Source organism: Puma concolor, chromosome D1 (assembly GCF_028749965.1).
Source record: "Puma concolor isolate L17-30 chromosome D1, mPumCon1.1.hap2, whole genome shotgun sequence".
In the NCBI taxonomy this organism is placed as follows: Eukaryota; Metazoa; Chordata; class Mammalia; order Carnivora; family Felidae; genus Puma; species Puma concolor.
In genome coordinates this window covers 7,265,062-7,288,808 of record NC_141676.1, presented here as the reverse complement: position 1 = coordinate 7,288,808, position 23,747 = coordinate 7,265,062, and the positions used below count along the sequence as shown (strand labels likewise).

Below are 23,747 nucleotides of genomic sequence, written 5' to 3'. Positions count from 1 at the left end.
GAAGTCGTACAGTCGTGGAAAAAAGTAAAAACCACCGTGAGATTCCACGACACATCTGTTTGGCTAAAATTAAACAAGGCCGACCATACCAAGTGCCGTCACGGAAGCGAAGGGGTTAGAATTCCCCTACCTGGCTGGCCAGAATGTCAAATGGTAATAACCACTTTGGAAAACGCTCGGGCAGTTCCTTACAAAGTTCAACACTTCCCACGCCGAAGTATTTACCCAAGAGAAATGAAAGGAGATGCCCACACGCAGACACATACGTGAATGTTCAGAGCAGTTTTATTTTTAACAGTCCAGAGCCGGAAAGAGCCCACATGTCCAACAGGTGATGAGCCAAGCACACTGTGGTACGCCTATCAAACGGGATATTACTCGGCAATAAAAAAGAACGACTATTAGTACATGCAACAACATGGGTGAATCACAGAACCATTTGCTCAGTGAAAGGTAAAGAGGCGTGCACACTGGACGATTCTATTTAGATCAATTCTGAAAACTGCACATTCATCTATAGTGACGGAGAGCGGCTCCGTGGGTATTATGAGCAGGACGGCACGATAGCAAAGGGGTAGAGGGAACTTGGCCAGATGATGGACGTTATCTTGACTGTGGTGACGGTTTCCCATGTCATCATCAAATAGTACATTTTCAGTATATGCAGTGTATCGGATACCAGTTTATCCCTCAATAAAGCTGTTTGTGTGTGTTTTTTCTTTTTAAGTTTATTTAAGTAATCCCTATACCCAACATGGAGCTCGAACTCATGACCCTGAGATCAAGAGTTGCGTGCTCTTTTGACTGAGCCAGCCAGGCGCCTCTCCATAAAGATGTTTTAACAAATAGAGAAAACTAGAGAGAGGGGGAGGATCTGCCCATAATTCTCCTCACAACACTGATTTCGTCCTGTAGGGAAGGATTATCTTGGCTTTTTGTTTTTCTGAAGTCGTTACCGGGCTTTATGTTTTGAGTGGTTATTTTTATGTTTACACTTAACCCGTTACTACGCAGCGTTTGAAACCTACAAAAAGAACTGACATACACTGAATGCCCTGGGAGCCCATCGCCCAACCTGAGAACCAAGATTTTACCAAAACCCTTGCAAATTCCTGGGGTCCTTCCTCGTCCCACTGCCACTCTCCTCTCGGAGACCATCATCTTGAATTTGGTACTTCTTCCTCCCTGGATCTGACAGTTTTATCACCTGTGCGTGTGTCAGCGGACCATAAGTGGTTTCGTTTTGCTGGGTCTTGAGCTTTGGAAAGTGCTATCGTGCTGTGTGTCGTTTCGTGGGATTTGTTGTTTTAATTCGGTATTCTATCTCTGAGATGCATCTGTGTGGTGTTGTTATTACGGTATTTTCAATCCCCCCCCCCCCCCCCCCCCAGCAGCCCTGCAGGCAGACTTGGGATCTGCGGATCTGCTGTATCTGCGGAAGACACAGCTCAGCGAGCTGGTCTGGTCGAGAGGGCTGACCGCAGCACCTCCCTCTTCACCCCCGTCACACCCATCCCTTCACTCAGAAAGCGTGTCTGAGGGCCGCCTCTGCACCAGGCAGTGACCAGGCGCTGGACGCGCCACACAAAGGTGGCCCGTCCCTCGCCATTCCGGAGCGCAACGTTGCGGTTGTCGCCTTGACCTCTGACCCTCACTTGGCTACGAGCCAGTTACCTGAACGTCCTGGGGCACCTGTGCCTCTTCCACTTACCCACAGAATGGCTTCAAGAGGCCGAGCTGACCTATCTCAGAGACTTCCGCCCACAAGGGCAAGCAATTTTGACAGTCGCTGTCGCAAGAACAAACACGGCCGCTCTGAGCCAGCAATGCCGCTTCCAGGACTTTATGCTATAGGACACCTGAATGTGTAGAGTGGCACTGGCCTAATACTGCACAAGAATATTTATTGCAGTGTCGCCTGTAATATCAAAGTAGTAGAAACAAATTTACATCCAAAGGGATCTAACCACTTTAAGGAACAGGAATTGTGGGAAGCCCCTACAATGGAACACCACTAGCTATAAAAAAAAAAAAAAAAAACAACAAAGAGGGAGTCAGTGATCATGGAAAACCCTCCAGGTCGGATTTTAAAAGGGTAAGAGCAGAAAGGTATGTGGAATATATTAGCACACGTATAAAAAAAGGGAGAAGATATCATACGGAACTGCATAAATCCTCCCCGAAGGGTTCATAAGTAACAGAGACCTTCGTAGGTGACTTTTCATCGTATCTATTTTGCATTTTCAAAAAACTGTGTGCCACGGGCAAGGCCTACCTATTTAAAAATACATACATAAAATAACACTCTTAGGCTTTCAGCGCAAACTCCCAGCTTCCTGGGCTTTCTTTGGCTTGTGGCCAGCCTGTGCTGCCGGTGAATATTTTATCAGAAGCCCTTGCTTTTCCCTGATCTCCCACTTGGGCACATTAACACTCTTGACTCCTCCCACCAAAACCCCCTTTTCGGGCGTGGGTGGCAGCGGAGGGCCGGGGCGGCCCGCCACAAGGCGGCGCTCTCTGCCGACCGCGGCTTGGTGGGTGACCCCCCCCCAGGCACCTGGGGTCACGGTCAGGGGCCTCCGCGGAGTGGGAGCTCACCTCCCCACCCCCGGCGCTCCTCAGCTTAATCCTACACCTAAACCAAGAAATCGGGAGATTGGGAAGTTAGGAATTCTATCCCTGTCACTCCACCATTTGGCCCATCACGTGTCAGCCAGGCAGGTGTAGACTTATTCTATCCCTGTCACTCCACCATTTGGCCCATCACATGTCAGCCAGGCAGGTGTAGACTTTCAGAACTGGGGAGGTGCCTGCCCTCCTCCTTTGGGGGTCTCAGGGAGAGCACAGGTGTGAGTGCCGATGCACAGAAGCTTCGTGTCCTTCCCTGTCTGACAAATCCGTTTCAGCCAAGAAACCCCAGGAGTCAGAGCAGTCTGGGCTCTGTAGGAGAGCGGACAAGGGGACACTCTGACGACCTGGGATCACCCTGGGCTCCTGGCAGGGGCACTAGGGACTGGGCTGCTGCAAGCTCTTCACATAAGCTGCCATCTACCCCCCCCCCCCGCCCCCCGCCGCCCATTTGCGTCCGTTTATCAAATACCAGCAACCCAACCTGGTAGAGAAGTTCTTAATTCAAACAGTTGCCTTGTCTATCAGAAGAAAAACAATTGGGCCTTTGCTCAAGCTCTGGCCCCAGACCCAAGGCCTTCCCGCCCTATGCACCCACGGTCTTGTGTGTGCTCCTGTCCTCTCCTTCCAGGCCAGCTGCCATCCTACCGCTTTGACCTCACCTGGCCAAAGGCTCTGGTCAAAAGCAGCCCGGTCAGTGCCTGAGACAAAGGGAGGGCTCCCTGGCCTGAGGGTACGGAGCCCTCCAAGAGGGAAAAGTGGGAGAATGACACGGCAAAGCACAAGGTCAGCCACGGGCAGACAGACATACCCTCGAGATGCAGGCTCCAGCAAGGATAGCTCCCTTCCCTGGGGGCTGGTCCACATCTTGGGAGTGACCCCTCTGTGAGCCCGGGGTCTAGCACTGAGAAGGCTGCCTGGGAATACTTGTTAAATGGACACAGGCTGATCTTCCCAGAGCCTAGTCTGACGCTGGAGTCCACAGTTAGCAGTCCTGGTCTGATGGAACACACCTAAGCAGCAGGTGGGAGGCAGGGAGGCAGCCCCGGGCCTGGGCAGGGGATCCAGATCATGACAGGCTGTGTCCAGAAACCAAAGGCTCGCTGGCACAGGGTGGAGCTGCCAGTGGCTGGCCCTCCCTGGGTGCTGGCTGCCTGGTGAGATCCCATAGGGGGCAGGAGTGCCCGGGATGAGAGTCCCTTTGTTCAGCCTGCCTCCCCCAACTGCATCATTCCTTGGCCGTAAAAGAGGCCTCATATTACAAAGCTGAGGGCTCATCCTGAGCAGGGAGCCCTGGAAGACAGTGCCCCTAAGAGGCCTTTCGGGGCCACTGGCCTCTCCACCACCTCTGCCTGGCTCCCCCCCCCAAGGGAACCACCAGAGAGCACTGGTGGCCCACCCTTCCATGGGGCACCCATAGCCCCTGCTGCCACAGAAAGATGTGCTGGGGGGAAGGAGGGAGGGAGGGCGGGAGGAGGGAGAGGAAGCCTCCCCAGTCCTCCTCCTCAGCTCTCCCCCCCAACCCCCGACAAAGAGGGATCAGTGGAGTAAAATCAAACCAGCTTTAATACCAATATAGTCTCTCTTTTAAATACCATGTTCCCCAGGACAGGGGGCAGGGGCAGGCTCTTGGCAAGAAGAATGGAAAAGAAACGTGGAACAAAATGGAATGGATCGCCCGGGTCTGCTCCCACCCTGCCCGGGGCCCTTGTCACAGGGCCCGGGTTGCCCACGGGGGTAGGGGAGGGGACAGCAGCTTCCTCTGGTCCAGTTATCGCAGGGGCCTGGGGTGGGCTCCCCTCCCCTCCACAGCCCCGAAACTCTTCTCAGAACTATTTCTGCCCTTCAGACCAGCAGAGCCTGGGCCTCTCGGATCCGGGAGGCGCCACTGCCTAAAGGGGAATGCCGCTAAGGCCTGGGGGCAGGACGGCGGAATGCCACCGGCCAGACCTGACCCTCTCAGTAACTGCTCTGATGGCCCGTGAGGATGTAGAGGTTGCTGTGAGCCCCTGGGTTGTCCGTGGGAATGCTCTCAAGGATGATATCTCTGGAGGGGAGACAGAACCGGAGGTGAGCAAGGCAGGGGCCTGAGGCCTGTGCGCATGTCCATACGGCCTCAGGGGCCTCTAAAGGGGAGGTGCCCCGTCCTACCTGTGGGCCCCGAGCACTCGAAAGATCCTTGTCTCGTCTGTGATCTCCTGAGTCACCTGGGAAGGAAAGGGACTCTGAGGCCACCCCAGCAGGTCTTCTCCTAAGAGGTGGGGACAGATAGGTCAGGGGAGGCCAGGTTCCCGGGTTCCGCTCACCTCGTTGGTGTCCAGGCTTCGGCCTTGCATACCGTGGCTCCAAAAGGCCAGCACGCTGTCCTGCAGACACACTAGGAGGAATACAGCTGCCATGAGCCCTGCACCTGCCCTGAGGACACTGGGGCTCCCCCAGCCACGCCCTGGGCCCACACTTGGGCCACAGAGGTCCTCACAGACCGTGGTGGCCCTTGAGAGGGGCTGCAGCACCTGCCTCCTCGTCCCACCCCCAGCCCCAGGCCCCTGGGCCACACCACCTGCTCCAGGCTGGGGATATACCCCCCCACACCCTGTCGTCATCTGTCACTCACCCACGGTCTCAATGGGGAAGTCAAAGGTCAGCACAGGCGCCAGCGTGGCCGTGGGCTCACCCAGCAGGTTCACAATCCTCACGCAGCCTGCGCAGGGAGAGGGCTGGTGGTGGGTGGGGACCAGGTGGTTCCCTTCTGGGGGGGCAGACCCCCACTCACAAGGCTTCCCTCACCTCCCCTAACCCCCTCCACTGCCCCCAACCCTGACCTCAGGGGCACTCACGGTCAAAGCAGACTAGGACTGTGTCCCTGTCCACCTGGATCACCTGCTGGGCTGTGCCCGGGAGCCCCTCTGCAGACAGACAAGGGAGACACGGCCTGGCTGAGCCACCAGCCCCGCTCTGGCCCCAAGAGGAAGACGTGGCAGACAGCTAGAGCCAGCTGTCCCCACAACCACATTTCAACCCCCCAGCAGCCCCACTGGGTTCCCGCACAGCGCGGCTGGGGAACTAAGGCTCAGAGTAGCAAAGTGGCCTGCCTGCAGGCGCACAGAGGCAGGGGTGAGTCCCAGGGAGCCGGGGCGGGGAGGAGGGCAGGGAGTCCGGAGTCAGGAGAAGCACGCCGTGTGACTCCATCACTGTGGGACCACAAATCTCGGAGCCTCAGTTCCCTCATGTGTAACACAGGCATGACGATGCCTACCTCGCGGGCCGTCGTGAGGCCTAAGAATGACACGGCTCGTGTCTGAGGCCCCTGCAGTGGTGGTTCTCTTAGCTGCTGAGCCCTTTGGTCTAATGAAATCTTTTACGGAAGCCCAGCTGAAGGGAGGCTGGTCCCCGTGGAGCCATACGCTGCAGGGAACACGCAATCTCTCTCTCTCGCCAACTGTCTAGCTCTCTGTCACACACACACACACACACACACACACACACACACACACACACACACAAAGGGCCCTCTGGCTCACCAGGTGGTATGAGGACGTCAGGCGTCAGACCGGCCTCCAGGGGCAGGACATGGAACAGAACTCGGCAACCGGGCCCCTCGGGTCCCTCAGCCCCCACACACACCTGCGGCAGCTCCTTCCCGTCCAGCACCAGTGGCTCCAGCATCCCCGCCGGGCTGGGCAAGGGGCTGGAGAAGTTCTGGGGGCGGCAGGGGTGCTCAGGTCTCCACATCTCGCCCCAGGCCCACCACCCCCACCCTGGGGGGGGGGCCCGCGGCCTCACCCGCCCGCCCCACACCTTCAGCAGCAGGAACTTCTGCAGCGGCTCGTACCACTGCAGCAGGAGCAGGCTGGTGGGCAGGGCGGCCAGCAGGAAGGTGCTGCCCGTGTAGGGGTTCCGCACTGTGAGAGAGGCGGGCAGTGGGTCCCGGGCTGTGCCCGGGACCCCAGCCCTCCCTGGCCCCACCCGGCCCAGCTCTTACCCACACGACACTGCAGGCAGCCTTTGGTGTCTGGGATCTTGGTGGACAGGGCAAAGCGCCTGCAGGGGTGACAAGCAGGACACGTGTCATGGGTGCCATCCATGGCCGCGGCCCCACGGAGCCCTAAGAAACGGGGACTATTGCTTTCATGGCCCTGGAGGTGAGAAACCGAAGCTCAGAGAGGCAGAGCAATGTGCCTGGGTAACACAGCGGTGGAGGGCACAGGAGCAGAAGCCGGTCCCGTGGCTCTAGCACCGCCCTCCACAGCCTGCAGTGTCTCTGTTCAGTCCACAGGTTTGGATCACAGAAGTACCTTTAACTGTGCAACTCTGGGCAAGTCACTTAACCTCCCCCCTGCCTCAACTTCCACATCCGTAGAATGGTGGGGGGGGGGGGGGCGGGTAACAGTGGCACCGACCTCAGAGGGTCACAGTAAGGATTAAATGAGTTAATACAGGGGCACCTGGATGGCTCAGTCGGCTGAGCGTCCGACTCTTGATTTTGGCTCCTAGGGTTGTGGGATCGAGCCCCGTGTCAGGCTCCACGCTGAGCATAGAGCCTGCTTGGGATTCTTTCTCCCTCCCTCCCTCCCTCCCTCCCTCCCTCCCTCCCTTTCTCTCTCTCTCTCTCTCTCTCCCCCTCTGCTCCTCTCCCTCCATCACACTCTCTCTCTAATTTAAAAAACAAAAACAAAAAACAAGTGAATACAGGAGAAGGGTTTACCGCAGAGCCTGGCACTCAGAATACTCTCACAAAGGGCTTTCATTCTGAATTCTTATTTCCAGTCATCGAAAATCCTTTTCAGGCGAAAGCAAGGTATACATGAAGAAATGAATGGAGAAACGAGAGCCTGGAGGGGTGGGGAGCTGCTGGAGACTCCAGCCCTGCTAGGCTGCCAGAGCGCTCACGGCGGTCCCCGCTACACATGTCGTGTGTCACAGAAAGGCAGGGAGGCCCGAGGAGATTAAGACTTGCAAGAAAACCGCAAACAAACGGCCGGGCCTGCCCTCCCTGCCCTGCCCTGCCCTCCCCTCGGCTGCCTCAGCTGAAGCTACACCAACAGGGACCAGCGGCGGGGGGGGGGGGGGGGGGAGGCCCCTGCCTTGGAGGCAGGGGAGAGGTGGAGTCTTTGCTCTGCTTACCGGCTATCCCCCAAGCCCTCAGGGGACCTTCTGAGCCTGTTTCTTCCTCTGGGGGACAGGGCTACATGTCCGCAGCCCTGCCACCTTCTCCCAGCAGCCCGTCTGGGCCCTCTGCCAGCAGGGGGACCCCGCCGAGGCGGCCCGTGCCCGTCTCTCCCCGTCCCTCTGTCCTCACTCTACTCTCTTTCCCAACCGGCCTTTGGATGGGACAGAGGTGGATATTTTTGTATTTGTTGTTTTCTGCAAACAGCTCTGGCTCTCTGCTCTTTACGTTCCAAGTGGACACTGCGATTCTGTAGTTTCCCAGACACACACCCAAAGCTGCCAGGGACTCGCTAGTGTGCTGACAGGCCTGTTTCCTGCAGGTCCTGGGACAAAGCAGAGGTTTGCTAGGGGACTGAGCTCAGGAAGCCCTAGGGCCACAGGGCTCCAGATGCCGTATGAGTGAGCTTGCTCCAGGAAGGGCCGGCGCCCCGGGCTTCCCAGCTGGGCGTAGCCACTGGCCTGTCCCTACCGGCTCCCACCACCCACCTGGGCAGGGGGACGTCTAAGCCCACAGCCCAGACCCCTCCTCGAATTCAGTCTCACCTAGCCCACGGCCAACGAAGGCCCCGCTTATGCACCTTAAACGCCACGTGACAACACCGAGTCCTGCTCCAGCCACGCCTGATGACAGCTCTACCCTTCCCGTCACCCAGGCGAACAACCCTGGACTCCTCCCTGACTCCTCTTTCTCTCCCATCCACCAACTGTCGGGAAATCCTGCTGATTCAACTTCCAAAATGAAATCCGAATCTAGCCGCTTTTTGGCTCCTTCCCTTCTACCCGGGCCCACCCCGCCGCCACCGTCACCTCTCACCTGATGATCACAATAACCTCCGGGCAGGCTTCCCTGCTTTCCCCTCACCCCTTCAATCTATCATCAACACAGCGGCTAGAGGGATCGCCTGAAAACCTCAGTCCGTGTGACTCTTCTGCAGTGGCGCTCAGGCTGCTCTGAGTCAAAACCAAAAGCCTCACCGTGGCTACCGGGCCCTCCCAGATCATCTTCCCCACGCTCCATCCATCTGGCTCCACCAGTCTCCTTGCCTTCCTCAAACAGGCCAGGCCTGTTCCTGCCCCAGGGCCTTTGCACTGCCCCTACCCCCACCCTTGAGATGCTTTCCCCAGAGGTAACAACAAGGCTTGCTCTGAGCCTCTACTCACACGGCCTTCCTGACCACCCTGTTTAAAACCCCAATCCAGGCCCCACCCCTCCTGGCCCTCCTTATCCCTGCTCTTCTGCATGTACCACCTTCCCCTCTGTGCATCACCCCAGAGCACCTTTCTTACGTCGGTCGTTTGCTGTCGGTCTCCCGTGACAAGAAAGTCTGGGGAAGAGGAGAGAACCCTAGTTCACAGAGTCCCCCAGGCACATACTAGGTACTCAGCAGATACTCGCTGAATGACTAAAAAGGGACTCTGTCTCAGACGTCCCCCTGGACACCTCATAAAACACACAACATCATCCGCTCCCCTGAGGTCTCCCGGTCCCTCCGTCTCCCTCCTGCTCACTCCAGTCAGGCCCCAGATCCCGTCAGCCCCACTTTCTGAAGAAGGTTCAAGTCTGTCCGCCCTGCAGCCTAAGCCCCACTGCCTCAGGCCACTGCGCAGCCCTCCTCTCCAAGTGCCCTCTCGCCGGCCGCCCCATTGTTGCCGCCGTCGGCACAGCCGGCAGATGGCTCTAGCCTTCGTCGGTCTGACGGGCCCCTCTCTCTTGACCCCTAGGACTAGGAGACAGCACGTGACCCCGGCCTGCTCCCCCCCCCCCCCCCCCCGCCCCGAACTCCTCATCCCATGGCCACAGCCACAGGCTCATAAGTGGGCATGAACCTAAGCTAGACCAAAGAGAACTGGTCCCCGGACTTTGTGGGAATTACTTGGAAGCAGGGATTCTAGCACCGTAGGGCTGTTAGCTAATGCAGCGCTGGCCTGGAACCGTGGGCATCCATCAGAGGAGAGGAAAGCCTACCTGAGAACGAAGGTGACAGAGGACAGCAGAGCCAAGAGACGCGGGCAGATTTCTGGCGAGGCCATGTAAGCCTGGATCCAGCTGGACCTGAAGCTAACCCTCCTCCTGAACTTTCAGTCACGTGAACCACTAACCGCCCTTCCATGCTTAAGTCAGTGAGTTGCCTTGCCCACTACGGAAAGAGTCCTGATCGACATACAGAGGGATCCTTCTAAAATGCTCACGGTGCCGCGGCCAGTTGAACCAAACCCAGATCCTGGGCCTGGCCTCGAAGGCAGGGCTCTGCCAGCCACGCAGCTTCCTCTCGGGCTGCTCCCCCAGGTCACCCATGTGCATTGGCACGTTCTCTCCCCTCCCCGAAGGCGGTTCTCTAATTCATCTGCCTGGAAACCCACTGGGCACTTTCCGACTGCAGGCCCTCGTGTGGCTGGCCCCTCAGAGGCCCCTGCACCCCTCCTGGCTCTCCCTCTGGGTCACTGAGGGGGGCCAGGGGCTGACTGTCAAAGATGCATTTGGTTTGTTGTCTCCAAGCCCTGCCTACGACCAGGCACACAGCAAGTGCGCCCCACCCTAACAACCACAGCTGCCAAACCGTGGTCCCCTTGCTTTCCAACAGGCCTGAGGGCAAGGGGAGGGGGCACCGACGCTGATGGACGAGGAAACTGGGCTCAGAGAGGCAAAGTGACACGCCTGAGGTCACCAGTCCCGTGCAGGGCCCTATTCGACCCTGGCTCTGCCCCTCTGCCTCCCCCCCTGCCCACCCCACTGCACCCCCCGGGTCCCCGACCTGGGGATGATGCGCTGCGTGAGGCGGTTGGTGGGGATGGAGAGGGGAACCTGTTGCTGTAGTCGTCGCTGCTCAAACAGGCCCGGGAGGTCATGCGCCCAGATGTGCGTGGATTTCCCTGCCCGGGAGGGACAGAGGGGCTCAGAGAGTGTTGGCGGGCAGGGTGCAGGCCCCGCCCCCTGCCCGCCCCGCCCCGCCCCGTACCTGAGAGTGACAGCAGCACGTTGTTCACGCAGTAGAGCCAGGTGCAGCGGTGTGAGATCAGCTAGGGGCCGCAAGCGGACAGACGGACAGACGGACAGACAGACAGGGAGTCAGCCCCCCAAGCCCCCCAAGGCCCTCTCCCCTCCAAAGCCAGCCGGGCCTCACCTTCTCCAGTGTATCCTCGTGCAGTTCATGCAGGTTGAGGGTGTAGATGCCTTCCTCGGCCCCCACCACCAGAAACTGGTCTGCGGGTTTGGGTACAGGGTCTGAGGTCAGTCACGCCCCCTGGTCCAAGCTGCGGGTTCCCAGGCTCCTGCTTCCTCCCTGCCCCAGCCTACCGCGGGTGACAGGGTGAATCCAGGTGACAGCAGCGTGGATCCGCAGGGGGCAGCCATTGAAGACCTTGGAGAAGCAGGCGCCCATCTGGGGAGAAGGCAGGAGGCTGGTGAAGAAGATGGGGGGAGAGGGGGCAGCAGGCAGGGGGGCTTCAGGGTGGCAGGGCCGCGGGACTGACACTTACATGCACCTTGGGGGTGGGGGGGAGCCCGTGGCAGGATGATCTCTGGAAGGGAGGGAAGAAGTCAGGGCCGTGGCGACAGCCCCAGCCTCCCAGCCTCCCAGCCCGTCTGGAGCACCCCCTCACCTCAGGATCGTCCCTGTGCTTCATGGTGGCCCAGGCAGTGGGGAGCAGTGGGGGGCTGTTAGGGCCTGGGAGAGGTGGGGGTGGGGTTCCTGCAGGCACAGAAGGGCTGTGAATTCCAGCTCTAGCCCCGCCCTGAGCCTATCTCCTGGTCCCCCAAGCTTGGACTCACCCAGGGGGCTGGACAGAGGGTCTTCAGCTGGAGGCTCAGCAGGGGGTGGCCCCAAGAAGGGGGCCCGCTTGATGGTTCCCATGGCATCGTCTGGGGAGTCCAGCTCCTGGCAGGAGAGTCAGGGGACCGAGCCTGGCTGCTAGGGGGTCACCGGTAACCCACCCCCACTGCACCCTCTCCGGCCCTCCCCCACTCCATACCTGGAGTTCTGAGGCTGGCCGGATGGTCAGGCTCCTGTCGGGGACGAACCAGAGGGACATAAGGTGGGAGATGTGACCAGGCCCCGGGTCCAGCTGCCCCCCACCCTTTCGGGCCCAGCCCCTCACCTTTCCTCCAGGGCCTCCTCGACTGACTGTAGCAGGCTCCTGGGCAGGAGGGGATGAGGTCAGAGGCCAGCCTTTTCTGCTGCCCCTCCCCCTTCCCTGTAGCCTCCCTCTCCCTCACTCACCCACTCAGCTCCTCCTTTCCCAGCAGCGTCCACTCCTCCTCCCACTGCGGGGAAACCGAGTCAGAAAGACCAAAAGAGAGTCAGAGACAAGAGAAGCAATGTGGGCGGGTGATGGAGAGACTGTGGGAAGGACAGGACGCACAGACAGAAAATGACACGGAAACAGGCAAGAGAATTGTGAGCGAGGGGGACAGCGAGAGGCAGAGAAACCACGCAAGAGGAGGACTGACAGCCAGAGAAGGGGACGGAGAGGCGCAAGGGCAAGAGGTAGGGTTGGACGACCAGGCTCGGATGCAGACGCGGCAGAGAGCTGGAGGAGAGGCTCGGGGTCTGTGACAGGTCTGCGTGTTAGAAAGGCATGGTCCCTGTGCCCGGGAAGAAGTCCCCCTCCCCCTGCACCGCCTTCGCTGTCCTGGGTGGGACAAGCCTGCTTGCACAGGGCTTTCCACGGCCAGAGGACCAGGCTGCTGCTGCTTCAGGAATCTGAGACGCCCCCCCTGCACCCCTGCCATGCCCCCCCCCCCCCGCAACAGACCCTCACCGGCTCGTTCAGTGGGTCCGTTTCCTTCCTGCGCGGGGCACCAAATTTCACCTGGTGAACTGGGGGGCCCAGGGTACCCGAGTTAGGAAGGTGGGCTCCCGACTGACCCCGACACTCACACCAAATGCCCACACACAGCCCCCCACCCCACCAAATCCACAGACACAGTCCTCCCAGCAGACTCACACTGGATCTCTGAGGGGGTCCTCTCGGCCGGGCCGTGCTGACCCCGGGAGTGAATGGTGTCTGGAAACACGTCATAAGCCTAAGAGAGAACACAAACAGCCGACACACACACCCAGCACTCGCCTCGCACCAAGTGCTCTCTGCACACGGATGGGTTTTGTTTTCACAACCCTCTGAGACGATCCCAAGATTAAACGGCACCCTCGTTTTCAAAGATGAGAAAACCGACACAGACAGGCAAGTGGCTGGCCAAAGATCACACAGGTCAGGTCAGCCTGAACCAAGGGTGGGGAATTTATCAGGGGGGAGGTATGGGGGGGGGTGGGGGCAAGATGGGCCCAGGGAAGACTTCTAATGGGCGGGCTTGCCTGGAGGAAAGTTCTCGGTGCTGGCAACATTTAAGTTAAAGGGCCCTGACTCATACTGCCTCCGCACTTCTTACCGCCAGGCCAGGACCCATTCCCCAGCTCTGCTCACTCACCTCGAGATCCCAGTCCTCAGGGGAAGGGGTTCCGAGGTGGGGGTCATTGGCTTTGTCCAGCAGCTGTGTGAGCAGAGCCCGAGGGAGCTGCTGGGTTGTGAATGGGTGCTGGAAGATTGAGGGGGGCACAGGTTGGTTCCTGACCTCCAGGGCCCTGCTTTCAAGCATCCAGGCTCCTGCCCTGCCCCTGCCTCCCACCTGCAGAAGCTTCTCTGCCGTTGGCCTCTTCTTGGGGTTCTTGGTCAAGGCTAGCTTGAGGAAGTGGTGGAAATTCTGGGTCCTAGTGGGCACAAGAGCCCCCCCGCCCCCAGACCCAGGTTAGCCCTCACGTGCAGCATCCTGCCAGCTGCCCCCTGCCACCGCTCCAGAGGAGGGAGTCTGCTCTAGGAAGGAGCCGGCCTGAGGCCAAGGGCGGCTGGCCTAAGCAATGCTGCCGTCGTGACACGGCAGCCCCCCCATCATTAACCGTCTGCCCTTCCTCCCGACCCAGGCTGGGTCCCCCGACCCAGAGGCAGGGCTCAAGCCCCTCCCGCAGATGGTCCACAAAGGCTGTGAGGGCAGGGCTCCGCAGGCTGTGCCCTGGGAGTTGGCAGAAGGCTCTCCGCCCCCATGGAGACTGCTGGAAAGGAGGCCCCAGCAGGGGGTGTGGGCCCTCACCAGCGAGTCTTGTCTCGCAGCCTGGGCGGCTGGAAGCTGCTCTTCGACATGAGCATCAGGGCCCTGTGGAGAGCACGAGGTCAGGGGACGAGGTCAGCAGGGCCCTCGAGGTCAGGCGAGGGGCAAGTAAGTGTTCAGCGGACCTCATGGGGTGCAGATGGAAAAGAGGGGGCTGCAGCTCGCCCAGCTCGATGGCGGTGATGCCCAGGGCCCAGACGTCACACAGCTCGTTGTAGCCTCCTTTGCGTTCCACGGCGGCCACCTCCGGGGCCATCCTAGAGGCAGGGTCACAGATGGGATGGCCAGGTGCCCACCTGTGGCGCCCCCCCCCCCCCCGGCCCAAGGCACAGCCTCACCAGTAAGGAGTCCCAATGAAAGATCTCCTCTTAGCCACAGATGCCGTCAGCTCGCCTGCCACCCCAAAGTCGGCTGCGGGGAGAGAGAGCTACGCCCGTCCGCCCACTGGCTACCATCCCCACCCACCTCCAGGGCTCAGGCTCGGAATGCACCTGAAGGGTTCAGACAGCAGGTGGCCCAGGTTCAGCCACAACTGCCACAGGTCCGAGGCAAGGCCAGGTCCCCCTCCGGGAGGGGTCAACCACCTTCTACCCCTGACCAAGTGCGCGGCCCCAGGTTAGAATCCATAAAGACCCAACCACATCCAACTTCTGGCAGGGAAGGAGGGCTCGTCTACTGTCTCAACGGGGAAACCGAGGGTTAAGTGGTAAAGTGACTTGCTCAAGGACACCCAGCACCTGAACGCAGACTCTAAGCCTCCACGAGCTCCCACAGAACCCTCACCCTGATTGTTTCCCCGGGGTACTGACCCAGCTTGACATCTCCCTGGAGGGTGAGGAGAAGATTGGCTCCCTGTGGGAATGGAGGAGAGAGAATCCCGTCTGGTGCCCCCAAGAGCCTCCTCCTGCCTCCCACGATGCCCTGGGCCAGACCCCTACCTTGATGTCTCTGTGGATCTTCCCCTGAGAATGCAAGTGGTGTAGCCCCTGGGGACAAAAAGGAGCTCCTGAGAGCAGCCACCCAGCACTATCCCACCTCTCCTGAACCCCCTCTCAGGACTGGGGCCCCCCACCCAAGCAGTTTCCTCCTCCCCTCTCCCCAAACAGGAAGTGGCTGAGCCAAGAGGGAAATGTGCTGCTTCCGGCAACAGGGCTGGGGCCCCTTTCCCCCCAGGACCCACAGCCCCTCGGGCCAGCCCTGCCTAAAGTACTCCACCCACCCCCCCGCACTCCCCCCCCACCCCAACACACACACAGGGCAGCCAGTCTCCCTGCCCGTAACTCCTGGGGACTAGGAACGTGAACAGCCTTATGGGCCCAGCTACCTTCAGTGCCTCCCGGCAGACATAGGCAATCTGTCGTTCCTCCAGGGGCCCGGTGGCTGAAATGGAAGGGGTGAAGGCTGGCATGGAGGTCTGGAGGAGAAGCTGACCTTGCCAGGCCACCCTGTGTGGGGGAAGCAGCAGGCACTGCTGGGTGAAAGAGGTGTTGTCCTTATCCCCTCCCTGTACAGTCTGGGATTCAGAGCCCAGAAAAGGACACCATTTCTGTCAAGGTCACACAGCCAGTTAGGAGTGGAGAAGGGCCTAGCTCCAGGACCCCAGCTCTCCTCTCCTGCCCCACGTTGGGGAAGAGGGAGTTGGGGAAAGGCTTGTGGCCCTCTGGGGCCTGGAGTCCTGGCCCTCACCGTGGTATATCTCCTGCAGGGACCCCCCTCCGCAGAACTCCATGCAGATCCACAAGCGGTCATTCCTGCGAGGGCACAGAACCTGGGTGGGCACGTGGCAGGGCCACATGGGGGCTGCCTGAGGGTAGGCAAGGGGATAAAACAGCCTCACCTGAGGTAGCTGCCAATGTAGGCCACCACATTGGGGTGACGGCACTCACGCAGGATGGTGATTTCCTGCTGGAGGGAGCTGGTGTCGTCCCCTGGGGAGCACAGGGCATCATGGGGGGAGGGAGCATGGGGGTTGCTCTAACTCAGTGCCCTCATCTGCAAAATGGGCATATCCGGGCCAGACAGATCCCAAGTGGCAGCACCTCCTGGGGCCTGTCTCTCAGGGGGTCAACTCTCAGCGCCACCAGGCGCTATGCCCTCCCACCAGCGCAGAGGCCCTGCCTCCAGGCCCTCACCTGGGTCTACCTTGACTATCTTGACCGCGGCCAGTTCGGACGTGACCGTGTCTCGGGCCTGCAGGGGCGGAGGAGGTGAAGCGGGATGAGGAGGGGGCGGGGCTGGGGGCTGGATCCCGCGGTAGTGCGCAGAGCCTGCACCCTCCTCGCCGCTCTCCCGCCCGTCCGCTTGCCCGGCGCACCTTGTAGACGTCGCCATAGGTCCCGGCCCCCACGCGCTGCAGCAGCTCGAAGCGGTCCCGCGGATCCTGCAGCGACACGTCCCGCAGCAGCGCCATTGCCCGGCGCCGGGCGGGCCGGCGGGCGGGCGGTCGTGAGCTGCGGAGCCGCGGAGCCGGCGCGGGGCGGCGCGGGGCGGGGTGGGGCGGGGCAGCACCGCCGGGCGGGCGCGGGTGGCTCCGAGGCCGAGGAGGCGGGGCCGGGGCCCGGGGCGGGGCCAGAGGGGGATGCCCCGCCGCCCCACCGGGAGGCGGCGCCCGCGGGACAGGCACTCCGAGGCGAGGGGAAGCCCCGAGGCCGGGCGGAGCCGACCGGGGCCGAGGGATCAGGCCAGCGGCATCTCCCCCCTTCCCCCCTCCCCCCCCCCCCCCGCACACCCGCCCGGTTCCCCTGCTCCCTAGAGGTGGGGAGCCCGAAGGCCAGAAGGCAGTGGGGAGAGGGGGCACTCCTCATCCCACCCGCGCCGCCCGCAATTCCCCAGATGAAACACGGACGTGTACGTTTTCTTTTTTTTTTACAAAATGTATTCATCTTCCTTGAAACTGAAAAATAAATCTATGTACAAAACAGGAAGAGATCAGGCTCCCCTCACCCACTCGCAAACCCCTGCAGATTTCCTCCATAGTCCCTTGAGATGGGCTGGACCTCGGGGAGGCTCCCAGAGGGTCGGAAAGAGGTCTGCTCTGATCTGCGGCCAGTTTGGTCAGGAAGGGGGCGGGGCTCAGGATTCACAGGCCGGAGACTGCGTTTCGTGTCCCAGACTCGCAGGATAGAGAAGAAGCTAGAATTTCCAAACTCCGAAAGTTGAAGTTCTTTTGGGTGTGTGTGTGGGGGGGGGGGGGGGGGGTGGGAGGGGGGTTGGGTTCCCAAGGGATGGAATCCTGAAGCGCGGAAATGTACTACTAGAGGCTGAGCCGAGTCCCAGGTTCCCGGGTTGGAGGCGGGTCCTGTGCTTCTTGGGTGTAGGGCTGGGAGCAACCGGGAGCAACCCTGGTCTGGCCTAAGGTTAGAGCCTCGGTTCTGAGGTGGGGCCTGTTTCCAGTGCTTGGACCTTTAAGGATTAATGAGGGAGCTCAAAGTGAGGTTCCCATTGGCCGTCTGGGATTCTGGGGGATGGGATCTATATTCCAATGGCGGGCAGAGCCCTGGAGTAGTCTGTACTCCGAGAACTTGCAGCCTGGGTTCCGGGTGGGGGTGGGGCTCGGAGGACGGGCTTAGGCCACCTGGCCCCCCCCCGCGGAGGCAGGGCTCACGGGGCGGGGAGGGGGGGGTGCCTGGGGTGGGGCCTCCCTCCGGGACTGAGCGCCCCCTTCCCCCCACCACAAGGGTTGACAGGGAGTCTGGGGTGGCTCAGAGGCCTTTGCGCTGGCGCTTGAGGAAGGAAAGAGTGTAGTCGCTAGGTGTAGACACCTTCTGCTTCTTCATCTGCACTTGCGACTGCGCCGTGAGCTGCAGCTTGATGGCGCTCGAGTTGATCTTGGTGGCCACCAGCAGCTCCTTCATGCCCTTCATCTTCTCGCTCTGGAAAGTGAGCACCGGCCCCTCCGGTGGTGGCGACGCTGCGGGCGCAGGGGCTGGAGCCGCGCTGCCTCCTTCTGGGCCGCGGGCAGTGCCTGGGACTGTCCCTGGGGGTTTCCGCGGGGGTCCTGACGTGGCACCCTGGCCGGAGCCCGGGCCCTTGTCCAGCGCCGGTTTCTTAGGCGGCGGCGGCTCCTCTGGCTTGGACTCACGCCGTGGGCCTCGCCGCCGTCCTTCCCGGGCTTCCTCGCCCCACAGCTCTTCCGCCTCGGCCGCCTCGGCCTCGCGGCTCACTATGCGCACCTTCTGCCGCACCTGGGCAGGGAGGAAACGCGGAGGGGAGGTTGCAGGCCAGTGGCCGGAACCCCAGGCCCAGCCTCGGCCATCGCGTCACCGGGCCTCAGTCTCATCTGCACCCAAAGGGGACAAGCAAACCCTCTTCAGGACCTCAAAGGTTCGGACTCGGTAGCTGCCGTCCCCCCCTGACCTCTCCCAGCATCCCTGTGCAGCTCCCCCTCACCTGCCCCTCAAATCGGCCTAGGGACTGCACGAGGAAGGTGGCCCAGCCCACGTGCAGCACGGGCGTGGGGCTGCCCTCTTCCCATTTGCAGATGCCATCATAGAATCGCAGCAGATGGGCGAAGCACTCTGGATCCTGGAGGGCGGAACTCTGGCTCTGGGCACCCTGGGCATGGGGAAAGGAGGGCACAGATCAGACCCACTTCATCACCCCGTATCACAGGGCATGGTCGGGGCCCCCTGCTTGGGCAAAGAGCCCTGGCTTCAAACGAGGAGAGCATAGGGGAAAAGAACTCTTAGAATCTCTTTCCTTTTATAAAACCAGTCCTTAGCCAGGGTGTGGGGGGAGAAACATCCCTTCCCTATATCCCACCCCCTCAATTGAATGAGGGGCACTGGCCATGAAAGAGATGGGCTTCCACCCCATTTACCTGAAGCCACAGGGGTAGAAACCCCTAAAATGCCCCCAGTTCCCTCACACCCGGGCCCAGGACCTCAGCTACTGCAGAAGAGAATGTAGCTCCCCGTGCTGGGCCACCTTCCCCTCGCGGGCCCGTCCCATGCAGCAGTCCCTGGGTCCTGTGACGGGCAGCCCTGCTCAGGTGGCCAAGGGAACAAAGGCCAGAACTCTTAGCTCTTCACCTGTGTCTGCTCCCCTGGCCGCTCCTCGCCGGCCTCCAGCAGGCTAGCTGCCTCCTTCAGCAGGTTGGGGATGACATCATTAGCTACTTCAAAGAACTCCTTGTAGATCTCCTCGTCCTCGCGGCAGTAGTTGTAGCTATGAGAGCAGGAGGGCACGGTGGGGTCTCGGTCATGGCAGGGACCCCCGGGGACCTGGTGAGTGGTTGGGGTCTTTACTCGGAAATGGTGGTATCTGTGTCAGCCCAGAGCAAGAGGAAGGAGGGGGGTCACGGGCTGGGGGGAAAGGTGTGAGGTGCTCATCAGAGGTCCCAGCCTCCTGGGTGATGGTGGCCTTCGCTGCCTGGGGACCAGATGGAAAGCGGATAGGGCTTGGGACCCAGGCCTCACTCCTGAATGAGGCGGGTTGGAAATGAGGTAGAAGGGGACGAAAGGCCGGGCTGAGGCCCTGTCGGGGGATCCTCACTCCTGGATGACAGTGGCCGTGTCAGCCCAGGCCTGCAGGGCTTCGCGCACATTGCGGTTGCGACAGTGGTAGCCAGCCAGGTACATGTAGGGGTAGATGTGCTCATCCCGGTAGTAGGTCTTGGCCGAGGCAATGCCCTGGGGACAGAGCAGAAGGATCTGAGAGAGGCAGCCCCAGTTGCCCTAGATGGCACAGATCCTTTTGGGTCACACCCGGAAGGAACAATAGGAAGATCCCAGAGAGTTCCACCTCCGATCTCCCTTCCACCACCTTCTATCCTCTCTACCAGATGCTCCTCCCTAGAGTCTGCAGGACTGCCTGCTGAGGCCTGGGTCACACTGTGGTGGGCAGGGACGCTCACAGAACTGGGCCTAGGAAAAGGGAGGGGCCCGCCCTCCAAGTCCCAGGCACATCCATTTTCCCAGGCTTCCCACACACTCCTACACAAACACCAAAGCCTTCTAAGCCGGGCCCAACGTCCGTCCTGTGCCCCGCCCCCACAGAATTAACACCCCCTCCTCAGTGCTCCCACCACATTTGACCTCTGTTACGCTCTAGGACAATGAGAGGTAGCAGAAAAAGCAGGGCTAAAGGAAGAAACTCAGGCCCTATCATCCCCAGGCCGGGAACCCAGAACACCACTCAGAGAGCCCCGACTGCACCGAATATGCACGTAATAAACACAAAATGGGGAACGGGTGGGTGACAGCCCCCAGTACACACAAAGTTCCTCTCTCCTCACCCACCACCTCCCGGTCCCCAGGGAGAAGGGGACCCCAGCCACTGCTGGGCTTCCCTTCTGTACCCTCCTGAGACGTCCCCACCTTGTGGTAGAGGGTGAGTGGGTCTGGTCGGCCAGGGGTGGGTTCCAGTTCCTCCAGATCTGCCAGGTTCCCCAGTGCCATGGGGTACCTGGGAAAGGGTCATGAGTCCAGGCTGCCTCCCAGCCCCCTGAGGCCCAGCCTGGCCACCTTCCCCTACTGACCTTTCCAGATGTCCCAGGTCATAGAGCAGCCAGAGCAGCTTCTAAGGGCCGAAGAGGAGAGGTGTGAGCTCGGGGGGCGGGGTGAGGAGGGCCTCAGTCTACCAGGCAGATGTGACTTCCAGCAGGGACCTCCCACCGGGTGGGAGCCAGCCCCTTCTTGGAGTCGAAGCCCTTTCGTGTCTCCGTTCCACTCTCCCAAGAGCCCCGGGGAAGGCCAGGCCCGGAATTACTAACCCGTGTTACCAAAGGGGAAGCTGGAGCTGAGGAAGGGGAGGGAAGGTGCCCCTGCCCAAGGCCCCACGGGCAGCCCTCACCTGCTGCAGCTGCAGCAGCTCCAGGGAGTCGGTGTGCAGGTCAATGGAAGGGTTGATGGCACACACCATAAACGCCACCTCCATCTTGCGGTCACAGCGCATGTACGATCCTTTCAGGTACAGCCAGCTCTTGGGAGAGGACAAGACCAGATGTCTCGTGATGGTTCACCGGTGCCTACTCCCGGGACCGACAGCCAGAAATGGGGCGCTCCCCTTCGTGGCATACACAGGTGGTGACAGGGAGAGGGGAGTACGGCCCGAGAAAGCAGAGCCTCTTGGGGGACTTGGGCGAGGAGGGGGTGAAGGGGAGGGGGTGGGGACAGTACCCGCTCGGCCACACCCGCGTTCACCGTCTGGCCCCTGCGATCCTCGTTGCCCTTGCCGTGCCAAGTGACCTCAGCTGTCTGTTCTCCGTTGGGCCCAAACACTACCCAGGCGTGGTCCTCAGACAGGGCGAGGTGGACATCCCGGAGACCCAGAGCCTGGCAGGCCCCCACCACGGCAAAGGCCACACCAGAACTGTCCAGTTTAGTGCCTGTGGAAGGGGAAGTAATGAAAGAGGGTCCTCTGAGCTCTGCCCCGGTGGGGGGTGGGGGGTGGGGGGTGGGAGGGGGAGGCGGGGGGAAGGGGCCACGCAGTGATGCACGCTCCCTCACCTCCACGCCTCTGCACAAATCTTAGATGCTTCTGCCCATCAATTCTCAATCCCTTTCCTCCTATGTGTTCGAAGCCTTCCCCTCGCCCCCCCTTACATCCCCCAGTAAGAGAGCTTCTTGGCTTTCACATAGCTCCACCCAGCCTTTGAGCTGGTCCCTTCTCCTTCTCTGCACCCGTTATGATATTCAGGGATTTTCTTGTTTTATCGTGCCTATTGGGTTAAAAAACAGGGACAGCAAAAACAAGACCCTCTGGCCAATGCTCTTTCCTCACACACCCACTGGTAGATATTCCTAATTTGTCTCTGTATTCTTCCTGCTTGGCTCAAAAGCAGCCACCGATCCCTTCTCAACATGGCACTCCAGGACCCGACCGCCAGTCACCTGGGCCTGGAGCAAAGACGAGAGTTCTTTGCGAGCCCTGAGGGTTAAGCTTCTTGAGGTGAAGGCCCTCCCTCATCTGTTCGCTTTCACTTAAGCGTCTCAGATGGAACCAGATGTAGGCTCCTCACTCTCCAAATCCGCTGCTGCCCTTTGCGCCTCACACTGAGCTGAGGGACTCCTGCAGCTGCTCAATGGCAGGGGTGGGGGTGCTGAGGAGGCCGAGGGTGGATTAATGCCTTGAGAGCAAGCGACTGGGGTCCAGTCCCAGCCCTGCCATTCTGTGGCACGCCATTTCCCTTGTCTGGGCTTTAGTTTCCCTAGCTGCACACAGGGTAGTAATAACACCTGCCCCACCTCCCAAGGCTTACAGGTCTTAAAGGGCTCTGCAAACCATACAGGGCCGTGAAGAGGTGGGCTAAGGTTCCCAGGTGAGACAGGATTCTGGCCCTTTGCCACCTGTCGGGCCCCAACCTGTGATGAAGCTGAAGAGGGACTGGATGTGGGCCCGATCCTTGAAGTAGGAGCGGCTGAGGCTGTTCCAGATGACATCGGAGACCTTCTTCACCAGTTCTCGGCTGGAGACACCCCCCTCTCGCGGGTAGAGAGACAGGTCGACGGCGCCACGGATCTGGGCGGTGAAGCGGGCATACAGCGCGGCGATGATGGACAGGTCGGCCACGGGGAAGTAGGTAAGGCCGCCAGGAGGGTCGGGCGCGGGGCTGGGCTGGAAGGTGAGCTCGGGCACATTGGTGGGGATGACGCGGTTGACAGCTAGGAAATGCTCCACGAAGCCCAGTACCAAGGATAGGAGCACCAGGTCCGGTTCCTCCCGGCCCAGCTCGGCAGCGAACAGGCGCACCACGTCGTCGATGGAGCGCAGCGGGAACAGCGTCTTCTGGGCGGCCTTCAGCCCCATGGCGGCGGGCCTCGGCCTGCGGGAGAGAAGAAGGAGGGAGGGTCGGGCGGGCACGACCGGGGAGCCCCCTCCCAGGCTCGGCCAAGGTTTCACACCCCCATCTCCTACACTCTCTTACTTCCCCGCCCCCCTGACCCTCCGCTCATTTGTTTCCCCTCTTCCGTCGGAGACCCCCTCAGCTGAGGCTGTAAGGGCCTCCTCGTCCCCCCACAACCCCAGGAGCCGCGGCCCCGATGGGTGTGCGCCCCTAAAACCCCGCTGAGCACCCTCCACGGCCGCCCCGCCCCCTCCCTACGACCGTACCCCCGGGCACCCAGAGTCCGTCCGGAAGGCGCCCCTAGCCCAAGCCCCCCAAATGCCAAGAAGAGTCCTGGCCTGGGTCCCCCGCGCCCACCTCCGCGCTTACATCCCACACAAGGCACCACGGCGCCCGCCGCCTGGAGCCTACTGGGAAATGGAGTTCCGCCCCTTGGGCCGCACGGCCTGCCGGGAAGTGGAGTCCCGGGCCCTCTCCCGGCCCTGCCGCGTCTTGAAATGGTGGCCGGGCCGGGCAGTCCGCAGTGGTTTATGGGAGTGGTAGTCCCGCCGCTCCGGGCTCCCCGGAGGTAGGTGAAGAGTGGAGCCTGCGCCACCCCCCTGAGATCCTCAGGGATTGGTCACTCCATTTCACGCCCTCCAGGTAGGCCGTGGAACCGCGGTGCATTCTGGGAGATGTAGTCCGGGGCGTGACCAGGCATTCCGCAGGCGGTCGCTGGCTTAGGTTGTCACGTGTCGTCAAGACGCGAGGAAAACCGGTACTTTGAAATACTGACACGGAGTCCTGTGTGTCGAGCCACTTTAGTTGAATTTTTATCAGTATCCATCAACACGAAAATGTGTGTCCTCAATGTCTAGCAATTCTTCCCTAGCTCTGCTCTTTATTTTTTATTTTTTAGATGTTCATTTATCTTTGAGAGGGAGAGACGGACAGAGCACGAGTGGGGGAGAAGCAGAGACAGAGGGAGACACACAACATGAAGCAGGCTCCAGGCCCCGAACTGTCAGCACAGAGCCTGATGCGGGACTCGAACCCACGAACCGTGAGATCATGACCTGAGCTCAA

At 60.7% G+C, this 23,747-nt stretch overlaps 2 protein-coding genes across 4 annotated transcripts; both read right to left on the bottom strand.

Moving 5' to 3' along the window:
* Positions 1–4,176: 4,176 nt before the first annotated feature.
* MAP4K2 (mitogen-activated protein kinase kinase kinase kinase 2) lies at positions 4,177–16,377 on the bottom strand. Its single transcript, XM_086676998.1, has 32 exons — positions 16,212–16,377; positions 16,030–16,087; positions 15,735–15,825; positions 15,584–15,648; positions 15,222–15,277; positions 14,836–14,883; positions 14,707–14,749; positions 14,236–14,308; positions 14,023–14,154; positions 13,880–13,942; positions 13,421–13,502; positions 13,223–13,330; positions 12,742–12,820; positions 12,556–12,614; positions 12,015–12,058; positions 11,893–11,931; positions 11,767–11,800; positions 11,567–11,672; positions 11,398–11,486; positions 11,275–11,316; positions 11,093–11,177; positions 10,920–10,999; positions 10,755–10,815; positions 10,551–10,668; positions 6,611–6,669; positions 6,427–6,530; positions 6,150–6,327; positions 5,466–5,534; positions 5,243–5,329; positions 4,935–5,005; positions 4,780–4,835; positions 4,177–4,675 (listed from the first exon to the last, which is right to left on the bottom strand). The coding sequence occupies exons 1-32, from the start codon at positions 16,305–16,307 to the stop codon at positions 4,588–4,590; spliced, it is 2,463 nt and encodes an 820-aa protein (XP_086533124.1). The 5' UTR covers positions 16,308–16,377; the 3' UTR covers positions 4,177–4,587.
* Positions 16,378–17,078: 701 nt separating this feature from the next.
* MEN1 (menin 1) lies at positions 17,079–23,177 on the bottom strand. 3 transcript variants are annotated; one of them, XM_086676996.1, is made up of 10 exons: positions 23,040–23,177; positions 22,201–22,661; positions 21,016–21,224; positions 20,690–20,818; positions 20,376–20,416; positions 20,215–20,302; positions 19,391–19,527; positions 18,928–19,063; positions 18,287–18,451; positions 17,079–18,081 (listed from the first exon to the last, which is right to left on the bottom strand). In XM_086676996.1, the coding sequence occupies exons 2-10, from the start codon at positions 22,643–22,645 to the stop codon at positions 17,599–17,601; spliced, it is 1,833 nt and encodes a 610-aa protein (XP_086533122.1). In that variant the 5' UTR covers positions 22,646–22,661; positions 23,040–23,177; the 3' UTR covers positions 17,079–17,598. The 3 variants fall into 3 exon arrangements, with proteins under 3 accessions (XP_086533122.1, XP_086533121.1, XP_086533123.1); XM_086676995.1 differs by having other exon boundaries at positions 23,052–23,166; XM_086676997.1 differs by having other exon boundaries at positions 22,949–23,072.
* Between the last annotated feature and the right edge of the window lie 570 nt (positions 23,178–23,747).

Bases quoted from the DNA above. Each gene is read 5' to 3' on its own strand.
- MAP4K2 (XM_086676998.1), bottom strand. From the start codon at position 16,307: ATGGCGCTGCTGCGGGACGTGTCGCTGCAGGATCCGCGGGACCGCTTC. The intron at 15,649-15,734 runs GTGAGGCTGTTT...GTGCCCTCGCAG, and splicing joins TACATTGGCAGCTACCTCAG to GAATGACCGCTTGTGGATCT. The intron at 13,503-13,879 runs GTGAGGGCCCAC...TGTGCCCACTAG, and splicing joins CTGCGAGACAAGACTCGCTG to GACCCAGAATTTCCACCACT.
- MEN1 (XM_086676995.1), bottom strand. The intron at 19,064-19,390 runs GTGAGGATCCCC...CTGCTCTCATAG, and splicing joins ACGGCCACTGTCATCCAGGA to CTACAACTACTGCCGCGAGG. The intron at 18,452-18,927 runs GTGAAGAGCTAA...CCCCATGCCCAG, and splicing joins GGCCAGGGGAGCAGACACAG to GGTGCCCAGAGCCAGAGTTC.